The following is a 13,593-nucleotide window of genomic DNA, read 5'->3' as shown; positions in this document are numbered from 1 at the left end:
GAAAGACGATGGAGGAAGACTAACCTAGTGGATGACAAAATAAAACTAATAAAGTATAACGAAGAATATCAATCGACAATCACTCGTAAGAAAGCACAGTTCCTGTCAAATGAGATCATAGCAGCAAATAATAGGCCAGCTCAACTTTTCCGCACAGTGGAGATGCTTTGCAAGCCAGCATGCCTGCAGACTGATGAGACCCTCTCCCAGGCAAGATGCAACGAGTTTGCAAACTTCTTTGCAGATAAAATATCCACCATCCGGGCTGGAATCTCCACAGTGCCATCAAAGGAGTGACAAATTACAAAGCCTGCCAATATAAGCTGCCTGCCTTCATGGACCAGCTTTGACCCAGTGGATGTAAAGGACACTGCTGAAATTGCTCGGATTTTGCATCCCACCACCTGTGATCTGGACCCAGCCTCAACCAAGCTTCTAATAGGTTGTATGGATATAATTGGTCCTGTCTTTACAAAAATTGTTCAGTGCTCTTTGCAGACAGGCATTTTTCCTGGACCCCTAAAGGAAGCAATTGTTAGACCGCTTCTTAAAAAACCTAATTTAGATCCCGACTGCATGACCAACTACAGACCGGTATCAAACCTTCCTTTCCTGGGAAAGGTTATTGAGAAAGTCGTTGCAAATCAACTGGAAACCCGCCTGACAACCCATGATATTTATGATCCATTTCAATCAGGATTTAGGAGAAGACATAGCACTGAAACAGCCCTGGTGTGTGTGTTAAATGATCTTCTGATGGCAAAAGACAGAGGTGACTGTACAATATTAATCCTTCTGGATCTCTCGGCAGCATTTGATACCGTGGACCATGGGCTTCTGATTGAGCGACTGATACATTTCTGTGGTCTGGATGGCACAGTCCTAAGCTGGTTCAAATCATTTCTCACAGGCAGGTCACAGAGAGTATCATCTGGAGTATACTCATCACCACCAGTGCCATTGCCATGTGGTGTCCCACAAGGTTCTATACTATCCCCCATGCTTTTTGCAGTATACATGCTCCCATTGGGTGAAATAATCAGGCGCCATGGCCTGGTCTACCACTGCTATGCAGATGATACACAACTGTACTTGTCCTCTGCTCCGGGCACTGATAACCCAATAGCAACCCTAAATGGCTGTCTAGCTGAACTACAGGAGTGGATGAGCGCCAGTTGGCTGCGACTGAACCCGGATAAAACAGAGGTCCTTTTGATACGACCGCAACATCAAAGGACAAGACTGCAGCATAGCCAACCAACTGGACTTACACTCAGTGATTCAGAATTACAGACCAGTGATCGTGTGTGGAATCTTGGAGTTGTCCTGGATGGTGGCTTGACACTTAAACATCAGATATCAGCCACAATCAAATCCTCATTCTTTCACCTGAGGAACATAGCCAGAATCAAGCACTTAATTCCCTCAGATGACATGCCAAAAGTCATACATGCATTTGTATCATCTCGTTTAGACTACTGTAATGCCCTCTACCTTGGTCTACCAGCAAAAGAATTGCAACGCTTACAGCTGGTGCAAAACACAGCTGCCAGGCTATTAACCAACCAGCCCCGTTCTAGCCACATAACACCCATCCTCTACTCCCTTCACTGACTGCCTGTAAGATGGCAAATAATCTTCAAGATTGGCTTACTGAGTTTCAAAGCATTACATGACCAAGGCCCAAGGTACCTGAAACAGCTTCTGACCCCATACTGCCCCACTCGATTACTGCGATCTATAGATGAAGGACTTATAGCAGAACCTAGAATCTACCGTAATTCTTCTGGGGGTCGAGCTTTTAGTCATGCTGCTCCGACTCTATGGAACTCACTTCCCCGCACAGTGCGAGAGGCCCCAACTATAGAATCCTTCAAAAGTAGACTCAAGACATTTCTGTTTACTCAAGCATTTCCATAATGTCCCTTTTAGTATCTTCATGCTTCTGTATTTTATGAAAATGTACTTCATTATTTTCTGTACTATATTATGCTATGCATCTGTTAAGCGCCTTGGGTCCTATTGGAGAAAGAGCGCTATATAAATAAAATTATTATTATTATTATTATTAAGTGTTCCATAGCGTACTGTCGTACCTGAAGCCAAAAGCAGCGGAGTAGTGGGCACAACCAGAAACAATGCAATAGGTCCACCTTGGGTGCATGACATTTCAGACATTTGTATGAGTCTGTCATACCCACCCTATATTGTTTATATGGGCAAAAGTACGCTCTGTGAACTGTATTATAAAACATATCCTGGTATTGTGCCGAGGGCAATAGTTTGCAAGAGTGTAGCAAACTTTTCAATAATGTGTCACATGTCAGCTCAGGAAAGTCTGACAGACATTTTTGTAGTCCTGAGACTGATTGAGGGTGATCTAGCTGGGTGGTTAGTTTTTTGTAATGCATAGATAGGGCTTTCTTTGCAGCTGGTGGGGTTCGTAAAAGGGTATCTAGTTCATTATTCAAGTCTGTCCTTGATAAGGTTTTAAGCACCAGACTGGTATAATGTTGCAACTGGAGAAAAGCCAATGGGTAATCGCGTAGAAATGGAAATATATCCTGTGACTGGGTAAATGTGAGTGACTTCCCATTTTCTTTATCAACCAATTGTCCTATATCCCTCAGGCCCTCGTTTTGAAACATTTTAAAGGGGAATCCCGCCTCCCCACGCTGGAAGTCAGGATTACCTAGGAACCACAGATATGAGGATTTGTGGCCCAAAGTTTCCGGAACATCTCAAGGAGTGCCAAAGGCGATAGACCGACCACAGAAGGGGATTATCCTTCAAATCCTGATCACAGTCCGCTTGTATACAGTGGAGGAAGTTTGTCAAACTCTTAGATTTTATGAATTGTGCCTCGAGGTGTGTGTTTGCATATGGGTCTGTATCGTTTAACCAGTCTCTCAGAAATCTCAATAAAGATGCTTGGTTATAAAGTAATGCGTTTGGGAAATTAATTCCGCCATTAGCTTTCGGTTGTTGCAGCTTATGCATGGCAATACGAGGCCTCTTTCCCCTCCATATAAATTGCCGAAACAATTTAGTTATGTGTGTTAGATCCAATCTACTGAGTATTTCGGGAAGAGATTGTAAAATATATAATAATCGTGGAAATGTACACATTTTTATCTAATTGGCCCTCCCTAAATACGAGAGCATTAAATGGTTCCATCCTTCCAGTTCCTTCGTTATGAAGGTTATCGCCTCTTTTACATTCAACCTATATAAATCCGAGGGATATTTTGGAAGTTTAATGCCCAGATAGGTTACATATGTGTTAGCCCAGTGTATAGGTATCTGTCTCCCCCATCCTGGGCTTTTTCCCCGTGATTTAAATAGAACCCTATAGATTTAGAAAGATTAACTTGGAAGCCCGAATTTTTTCCAAATTTGTATAATAAATCAAAAATATCCTGTTCCCAATTATACACTAGCACATCATCAGCAAAAGCTGACAATTTTATCTCTCTTTCCCCAATTGGGATGCCCTGATAAATCATCGAGTTTTGTAATATTCGGAAGAGAGGGTCTATAGATAAATTAAAATGAAGGGGCGACAGGGGGCAGCCCTGTCTCGTACCTCTTTGCAAAGTAATCTGAGGACCCCGTTTGCCATTAACCTGCAAAGAGGTCGTCGGGTCAGTGTAGATATATTTAATAACACCTACAAAATTTTCACCAAATCCTCTGTAGTCTAATACACTAAACAGGTGATGCCATGACACGGTGTCGAAGGCTTTGTGTGTGTCTAGGCTTAAGAGCATATGTTCTGAATTAGGAGAGTTTCTGGCCACCACCGTCCCCGCTAGTGCTGTACAAATGGCCTTGACTGATTGACATTTTCTAAAATCAGAGTTTAAGAGGGAAATGGGTCTATATGGCAGATTTCCCATAAACATAAAATCCCTCTGCAGCTCCTCCTGTGGGGAGATATGATTATAGAGTTCAGTGTAAAAGTCAGTAAGATGTGCTAAAATATTGGCGGTTTTAGTGTAGGTTTCTTTCCAGGCGTCATCCCTCAGGACCGCAATAAAGGAACGTTTCCTCCTTGCTTTGGACATAGTGGCCAACAATTTCCCAGTTTTATTTCCCCATTTGTGGTAATGAAATTTAGTGAAATCTAAACGTTGTTGTGCCTGAGCCGTTAAAAAGGCATCAAGTAATTTTTGTCCCGTAAATATATTTCCAAAAGATTCTCAGAAGGGTTAGTTTTGTAAGCATTAAAACTATGGGACACGGCCGCGTGTAATTCATGATACTTTTTTGTGTTGTCTTTCCTCTGTTTAGCCACATACCCAATTATATGAGCTCGTAACACTGCCTTTGATGTCTCCTAGAACAGCACCGAGTTATCCCAATGCTCTAGGTTAGAGCGGGCTGGTGAATGGGGGCCATTTCTTAAGAAATGTGATTGCGCTTGTTGAGGGTCAGTAAATAACTGAGTACGACCATTTTCAATAACCCTCAATTTGGCCGGGTATAGCAGTGCAAATTTTATCTTTTTGTTTACCAAGAACTTACATACCTCCGAAAAGGCATTGCGTTTTTGAGAGACCATGACCAAGAAGTCTTGGAACACTAAGATTTTTTGGCCCTCCACCCTAAGTTCAGGGGCAGCGCGATATGCCTGTAACAATTTCTCTTTGTCCCTATAATTGAGGAAATTGGCAATAGTTGGTCTAGGTTGGGCACCCCTGTCTCTGCGTGTCGCAACTAACCTGTGTGCCCTCTCCACCGGCAGCGGGGGATCCGTATCTGGGAATCCTATTGCCACCGGAATAAGAGTGCTGACATAGGCCTGCAATTGTGTGTCCGAAAACCGACTCAGGTATGCCTATAAAGCGCAAATTACATCTTTTATTTCTATGTTCTAAATCGTCAAGCTTCTCCATCATGGCGTGGATAGCCTGAGACTTAGTTGTGAGTTCCTGATGCAAAATATGAACTGAGTCTTCGGCATCACTGGTTCTCTGTTCCAAAGTGTCAAGTCTAGCTGTGTTTGACTCTATCTTAGCTAAAGATGTATCTAGCCTAGCATGCAAGTCCTCAAACTTCTTGTCTATGAGAGGCATTAACATATTAATGACTTCTTTGGCATTTTCAGCAGGTGACGGAAATGTTATATTGCGAGGATATGACTGAGAAGCAGACTCCTCCCCTCCAGATGATGGATACGGGGGAGTTGGGGGATGGGACGCATTCACTTTTTGGGCATTTTGCCATTTAGAAGTTGATTTTGCATTAGAACAGCGTTATTACCTGGGGGGAAGAGAGCATGCCATCCCATTCAGGTGGACGTAAGCTGTGGTGGAGTATGATAGGGAGGCCGAGTATGTCACCAGTTGAAGGGGACTCCAGATACCTTCACTGCGCCAAGTACAGAATGGATGACCCTGGCAGGAACAAATCCGTTGAGACAAGAGGGGTGCAGTGAGCGGCTGCCCAGCGCCAGGTCCTCCGGCTACGAAGGGGTGATCCCGTGTTCCAGCAGCTTTTCAGAGAACAATCTGCAGGGTCAGAGGCATCTCCCGCAGATGGTCCGCGATGCGCCATCTTGTGACTGGGCTATCTTCTCCCGATCACCCACGTAGGCGTGCAGGCTGCCACAGATCAATTGCAGGGCAGAACAGTACAGCAGCTCTGCAGACACGGCTCTGTCCCGGTAAGCGTCCCGGCCCCCTCACTCGTCACGATGCGGGGTGATCTCTCCTGCTGCAGCCATGCACTCCGGAGTGCAAGTGGGTCCCCGCGGCTTCACATAGGTGGGAGTGGGTAGAGGACCAGGGAGCGATGACTCTCAAGTCGATGGTGGCAGCACTCGTCCAGTGCCAGCAGCCCGCCTTAAGGTTTACAGGCAGGGGTATATTCGCGCCAACGCCACGTTGGCAGTCATGCAGGCCATCTCGTCCGATGGCCTGACTTTGGGGCAATTGTTAATCCTCCTCCACACCACATGTATCCCCACGATCAGCAGAGTCTGAGCAGTAACAGGGTACGAGTCTGCTGTCAGTGAGTCCCGTTGGAAAGGAAGATTGTACGGGATTCTCTGTGCGGCTCTGAGGAGCTATATTAAAAAGAGGCCATACTAGCTGGCCCCGCCCCCGGAAGTCTTGAGGAAACATTTTTTATATCTCAATCTCACTCAGCCCTTGGTCTGCATTATTGAGTTTTCCTATTGTGGGTCTTGATAAAAATAATAACAGGCTTATTCACCATGGGGGTCATTCCGAGTTGTTCGCACGCAAGCTACTTTTAGCAGATTTACTCATGCTACGCCGCCGCCTACTGGGAGTGAATCTTAGCTTCTTAAAATTGCGACCGACGTATTTGCATTATTGCGATTACACCTCTCTTAGCAGTTTCTGAGTAGCTCCAGACTTACTCGGCATCTGCGATCAGTTCAGTGCTTGTCGTTCCTGGTTTGACGTCACAAACACACCCAGCGTTCGGCCAGACACTCCCCCGTTTCTCCAGCCACTCCTGCGTTTTTCCCAGAAATGGTAGCATTTTTTCACATACACCCATAAAATGGCCAGTTTCCGCCCAGAAACACCCACTTCCTGTCAATCACATTACGATCACCAGAACGATGAAAAAGCCGTGAGTAAAACACCTAACTGCATAGCAAATTTACTTGGCGCAGTCGCAGTGCGGACATTGCGCATGCGCATTAAGCGGAAAATCGCTGCAATGCGAAGAAAACTACCGGGCGAACAACTCGGAATGACCACCCATATTCTTAATGCAGCTAGATTTACAGTGCCTAAATGTTGGAAAAACCTTGAACCTCCCCCTTTAAGTATGGTAATGGCTAAAATTTGGTATGTATCTACTATGAAGAAGATCACTGCATCATTGCACGACAGATCGGTTAGGTATAATCTCGGAACCTTGGTTTATGTATAATAATTCTTCTGTCTCTAAAATCTAATGTACTTTAGTGTGTAACATGGCCCTGATTATTTTTAAGGAGATTCTCTTTTAGGACTTATATTTTGGAGGGGTTAATTGCTCATAGGTGAACGTGGCTGATATATGAGAGTAATTATTCAAATCATGCTGGGGAAAAAAGTACATACAGTACGAGATTATAAAAGGTTGGCCAGGTAATCTGGTCTTTCATGGAGGTCCCGCTACTGCTTTTTTTTTCTTTTCCCCCCTTTTTTCTATATATAATTTTTTTTTAATGAATTTCTTAATGTTAATCAATATATTATGCCATCTGATCTCTAGCTTTTGTGGCTCAGCATTCAATGTATTGGAAGTCATGAAATTTGTGCATGTGCTTTTGTTGTATATTTGATGTTTTTTCAACTTTGTCTAATAAAATAAATAGTTAATAATATAAAAGAAATAATAATAATAATAATAATAATAATAATAATAGTAATAATAAAAATAACTTTTTTTAAATGAAGAAAATACACTGCTCAAAAAAATAAAGGGAACACTAAAATAACACATCCTAGATCTGAATGAATGAAATATTCTTATTAAATACTGTGTTCTTTACATAGCTGAATGTGAGGACAACAAAATCACACAAAAATGATCAATGGAAATCAAATGTATTAACCCATGGAGGTCTGGATTTGGAGTCACCCTCAAAATTAAAGTGAAAAAACACACTACAGGCTGATCCAACTTTGATGTAATGTCCTTAAAACAAGTCAAAATGAGGCTCAGTAGTGTGTGTGGCCTCCACATGCCTGTATGACCTCCCTACAACCCACACAAGTGGCTCAGGTAGTGCAGCTCATCCAGGATGGCACATCAATGCGAGCTGTGGCAAGAAGGTTTGCTGTGTTTGTCAGCGTTGTGTCCAGAGCATGGAGGCACTACCAGGAGACAGGCCAGTACATCAGGAGACGTGGAGGAGGCCGTAGGAGGGCAACAACCCAGCAGCAGGACCGCTACCTCCGCCTTTGTGCAAGGAGGAACAGGAGGAGCACTGCCAGAGCCCTGCAAAGTGACATCCAGCAAGCTACAAATGTGCATGTGTCTACTCAAACGATCAGAAACAGACTCCATGAGGGTGGTATGAGGGCCCAACGCCCACAGGTGGGGTTGTGCTTACAGCCCAACACCGTACAGGACGTTTGGCATTTGCCAGAGAACATCAAGATTGGCAGATTCGCCACTGGCGCCCTGTACTCTTCACAGATGAAAGCAGGTTCTCACTGAGCACATGTGACAGACGTGACAGAGTCTGGAGACGCCAAGGAGAACGTTCTGCTGCCTGCAACATCCTCCAGCATGACCGGTTTGGCAGTGGGTCAGTAATGGTGTGTGGTGGCATTTCTTTGGGGGGCCGCACAGCCGTCCATGTGCTCGCCAGAGGTAGCCTGACTGCCATTAGGTACCGAGATGAGAGCATCATACCCCTTGTGAGACCATATGCTGGTGCGGTTGGCCCTGGGTTCCTCCTAATGCAAGACAATGCTAGACCTCATGTGGCTGGAGTGTGTCAGCAGTTCCTGCAAGATGAAGGCATTGATGCTATGGACTGGCCCGCCCGTTCCCCAGACCTGAATCCAATTGAGCACATCTGGAACATCATGTCTTGCTCCATCCACCAATGCCATGTTGCACCACAGACTGTCCAGGAGTTGGCGGATGCTTTAGTCCTGGTCTGGGAGGAGATCTCTCAGAAGACCATCCACCACCTCATCAGGAGCATGCCCAGATGATGTAAGGAGGTCATACAGGCACGAGGAGGTCACACACACTACTGTGCCTCATTTTGACTTGTTTTAAGGCCATTACATCAAAGTTGGATCAGCCTGTAGTGTGTTTTTCCACTTTAATTTTGAGGGTGACTCCAAATCCAGACCTCCATGGGTTAATAAATTTGATTTCCATTGATAATTTTTGTGTGATTTTGTTGTCAGCACATTCAACTATGTAAATAACAAAGTATTTAATAAGAATATTTCATTCATTCAGATCTAGGATGTGTTATTTTAGTGTTCCCTTTATTTTTTTGAGCAGTGTATAATGTGACCAATGCCTGGAAAGGCATAATTTACAGAACTTTAGAAAAGTTGGTGTCTAGAATGCCCAAATTATGTGAAGCAGTGATATGCACCAAAGGAGGACACAATGATGAAAGCCAAATTGATCTGAAATTTATGTTATACTATAAAATTATAAATAATTTTGATAATGTTTAGCTACGATATGTGAAACATTACTATTAATACATATATTCATTACTTCACTACATTTTGTCTTTTATTAACAATTATTTTCCTTGGCCAAAAACTTTGGCACACTAGTGCATATGTCATTCCTTATGGTTAGTTCTTTCCCAGCATCATTTTTCTGGAGATCAAATCAGTTCTGAAAAGCAGAATGTAGAGTTTTGGGAAAAATATACAGCCCAGAACTCCAGCACATGAGGTCAGGATGGCGAATTTCTCTACAGCCACCGCGTCTTTCCCTTTGGTGCTCAGATAGGCTGGGATCATTGCAATCCAGACACTGCAGAACACCAGCATGCTGAAGGTGATGTACTTGGCCTCATTAAAGCTGTCCGGTAATGTCCTCACCATGAAAGCCAGAACAAAGCTCACAGCTGCCAGGATCCCCATGTAGCCCAACACAGAGTAGAACCAAATCACTGACCCCTCATTACACTGAATGATGATCATTCCCTGATAGGAGTTATGGTCATACTCATGGTATGGAGGAGAAACTGACAGCCACATAGCACAGATTAGAGCTTGGACAGAGGAGCACACAATGACCACATAATTAGACACTTTGAGTGTTACCCACTTCTTCCAGGGACTACCAGGTTTGGTGGCTTTGAAAGCAATGCAGACAGTGACAGTCTTGGCCAGTACAGAAGAGACAGCTGTGGAGAAGAAGATCCCAAATGACATCTGTCTCAGCCTGCAGGTTACATCCACCGGCTGGCCGAGGAACAAGAATACACAGAGAAAGCTCAGCAAGATTGAGACCAGGAGAATGAAGCTTACAGCCCGGTTGTTGGCTTTCACAATTGGAGTGTTCCAGTAATAAATAAAGTTCCCTAATATAAATAATGTTACGGCAGAGAAAGATGAAGCGGTTACTGGGGAAATTAGTGCCACATTGTCCTTTTCATATGACAGAAAGTCGTATGTTTTGGGGACACATCTCACTTTTCTCTCATCCGGCCACTCCTCATCAGGACATCTATGGCAGCTGTCACTGTCTAAAATGTAATATAAAATAACATATTATCTGTGTGGCCAATAAATTGCTCAACATAAAACAATTAAAGAACATCCATCTTAGAATTCTAAATAAAACATCCAATTTATTTCACTGAAATAGTCTTGATGTGTTTCTACCTAAAAGGTTTAATCAGGTACAGTATATGACCCATTGAGGGGTATTAAGGTTTGAATGTGATGGGCAGTCCATGGGAGCAAAATGGCAACTGTATCCTTTACTGCGCCATTAGAGGCTTTATGTACTTCGGACTACATCGCAGTTTATATTCCAATATTGAGCTACACTACACTGAAGAAAAGCATGACATGAAAGGATGTGTGTGGAGTAGTGGGGTGAGGCTGCATGACACTGGACTGCAATAGATGTAACAAGGGCTCCAGAATTAGTCCCTTTACAACTACTCTTATACATGTAGCTACACTCATCATTGCCACTACTGCACCATACAGGCGTCCTAGTCGTGCCATACAAATAGCGCTGCTTGGGGAAGTAAGGCATGATAAGGCAGAAGAGGATCAACAGCATGCAATACACAGCTCCACCACTTGGTGGCAATTGCACAACTAATGAAAACAACAGTACAGTGCTGGATAGCACAGCCTCCTGCAGCCGGTATATTCCGTATACACATAGATATACAGTACAGATGCAATATATCAAAGCAGCACCTAACTGCAATGAGGTCGCTCCTCAATGCATCAGCTACTGGAGGCTACTTTTTACACAGATATACAATACAAGTGTGACTTTTCAACTTAATCAGCAGTGTCTGTGCCGCCTTGATTGGACACATGTACTGTATATCTGCGTGCATGTCTCAGTCTGTATACGAAGCTTGACAACTTGTTTTGAGAAAATGTGAAAAAATGTTATGCTACTTTTTACACAGCTATACAATACAAGTGTGGCTTTTCAAATTAATCAGCAGAGTATGTGTGGCTTTGAACACATGTATAACCAACTAAACTTTTGCCTCACTGATAGCCTTTATTCATTTGCCAAGAATTCATTTAGATGCAATCTAGGGTCAGCTGTGCGGATCAATTTGAATTCACATACGTAAATTATTCATAATACTAAGTGTTTGTAAATGAACAGCTGAACACCAGTAAACAGGTATTTGAATGTTTACATTTAAATGTTGCAACTTTTTTACACTCCGAGCCTAAAGAACTGTACTTTTATCTGAAACAAACCATGTACCACAAATTCATTTTCTTCATTGTACTCCATAGCTTTTTCTCTAAAACAAAAACATCATTCATTATCCCTGCTTCTCATCCCCCTGTACACATTGCTGCCTAAATTATTCACTCCCTCTTGTTAACACTCATGAGATTTTTACTTATCTCTCTACTTTGACAACCGGACACCATAAAACATATTGACAAACCTCCAACTTTATTTATCTCTCTCTCCTGCTGCTTTTAGCTGGTGACATTTCCCCAAATCCAGGACCCAACCACTTGCCCCACTCACATCCACCTGATTCGCAGCAATATAGACAACCAGCCAAACTCATAAACACATGTCTCCCTGCACCCTTCAAATCACTAAAATGTGCCTTATGGAATGCACGCTCCGTTGTAACAAATTAACATCTTTACATCACCTCTTCATATCTAACAACTTCAATCTGCTTGCTATAAAAGAAACATGGCTCATAAAATCAGATACAGCCTCCCCTGCAGCACTGACACATGGTGGTCTCCATTTCACACACTGCTCCAGGCCTGGAAACAGTAAAGGAGGAGGAGCTGGATTATTACTTTCCCAATCTGTCACACACACAGTTCTACCACAAGTAACATCACTCACATTCACATCATTTGAAGTACATTCCATCGGGATTTACACTCCTTTCTCTCTGCGTGTTGCAGCTATTTATCACCCACCTGGGCAACCCAAACAATTTCTGGAAGATTTTTCTGCCTGGCACCCTCACTTTCTATCCTCTGACATCTCCACCATCATCATGAGTGATTTCAATATTGCTATTAATTTTCAAGAACTGTCCATATTAAATGTCATATTAATCACTTCTGAACCATCCCTCACCCAACCCACCAGCCACTATCAAGGCGCAAGATCTTGCTTCCTACTACAAGGACAAGATTGATGAGATCTGAGATGAAATGGTATGCTCTTCCTCAGCCAGTGACCTGCTCAATTCTCTATCTGAACCTTCTGGCATTCTCTCCCCATTTGATCCCACAAGTGTAGATGAAGTGTCAACACTCTTCTCAGCCTGCTCCTCTACTACCTCTCCTCTTGAGCCTATACCATCACAAGTAAATAAATCTCTGTCTCCTTTGCTCATCCCAACCTTAACTAACATCTGTAATCTCTCACTCTCTCTACTGGTAGCTTTCCTTCTCTGCATGCAGTGATTACTCTCATTCTGAAAAAACTAAATTCTGACCCTAACACTTTCTCAAACTACTGTCCCATCTCTCAGCTGCCATGCCTCTCCAAGCTACTTGAAAGACTTGCCTACACTTTCGTCAAATACTTTCTTAAAACTTATGTATACTCCTTCCATCTATATCCCCATACTGTATGTGCTGCCTCTCACCTACACACACATGCAACTCTACACACTCACAACCCTTTATACACACCCCTCTACACACACACACACACACTTTCCCTACACACACACTTCCCCATACACCCCCCATACACAAATATCCTAATATATATATATATATATATATATATATACACACACACCCTAATATACACACCTCTATACACACCCCTCTTAACACACTACTCCTCTACACAGACTACCCCTCTACACATACTACTACTTTATACATGTACACACAAACCCTACTACACACACCCCTCCTACACACACCTCTCTATACACTCTTACCCCTCTACACACACACACCCCTTGGTACAAACACACCCCTCTATACACACACATTACTTTACACACACACACCCCTTTAAACACACACATCTCTGAGTGCATTTACCATAGTAATTGTATCATCAGTTACTCTCATATGGCGACTCTTCCTGTATATAACACATCCCTACCTGTAACATTGGACATTTCTCCCTCAGAACATGGGACACAGTCATAGCAGCAGACATGGAATCCTCCATTAGAGGCTTTTCTGTATCCAGGGGAACATCTGTCATTGCACCGAGATTTGGGGATCTTGTACATGGAGAAATATGTAAATCATTAATGAAATTAGAGATAGAAATAACTTATTAAATAATGTTTAATTGTCACAGAGTTGTGTTCTATCTAATGTGTACGGTATTACAGAGCCTGGTTTAACACCTGTGAACTCTGCATGTGATGACACTAAAGCTGGGTACACAATATATGATATGTCATCT

At 43.1% G+C, this 13,593-nt stretch overlaps 1 protein-coding gene across 1 annotated transcript; it reads right to left on the bottom strand.

The window, feature by feature from the left end:
* Positions 1-9,305: 9,305 nt before the first annotated feature.
* Positions 9,306-13,386, bottom strand: LOC135052811 (vomeronasal type-2 receptor 26-like). Its single transcript, XM_063957447.1, has 3 exons — positions 13,282-13,386; positions 12,415-12,607; positions 9,306-10,207 (listed from the first exon to the last, which is right to left on the bottom strand). The coding sequence occupies exons 1-3, from the start codon at positions 13,384-13,386 to the stop codon at positions 9,306-9,308; spliced, it is 1,200 nt and encodes a 399-aa protein (XP_063813517.1).
* Between the last annotated feature and the right edge of the window lie 207 nt (positions 13,387-13,593).

This window comes from Pseudophryne corroboree, chromosome 1 (genome assembly GCF_028390025.1).
Source record: "Pseudophryne corroboree isolate aPseCor3 chromosome 1, aPseCor3.hap2, whole genome shotgun sequence".
Classification (NCBI taxonomy): domain Eukaryota; kingdom Metazoa; phylum Chordata; class Amphibia; order Anura; family Myobatrachidae; genus Pseudophryne; species Pseudophryne corroboree.
Note: the sequence above shows the minus strand (reverse complement) of the source record. Positions and strands in the feature narration are given on the sequence as shown.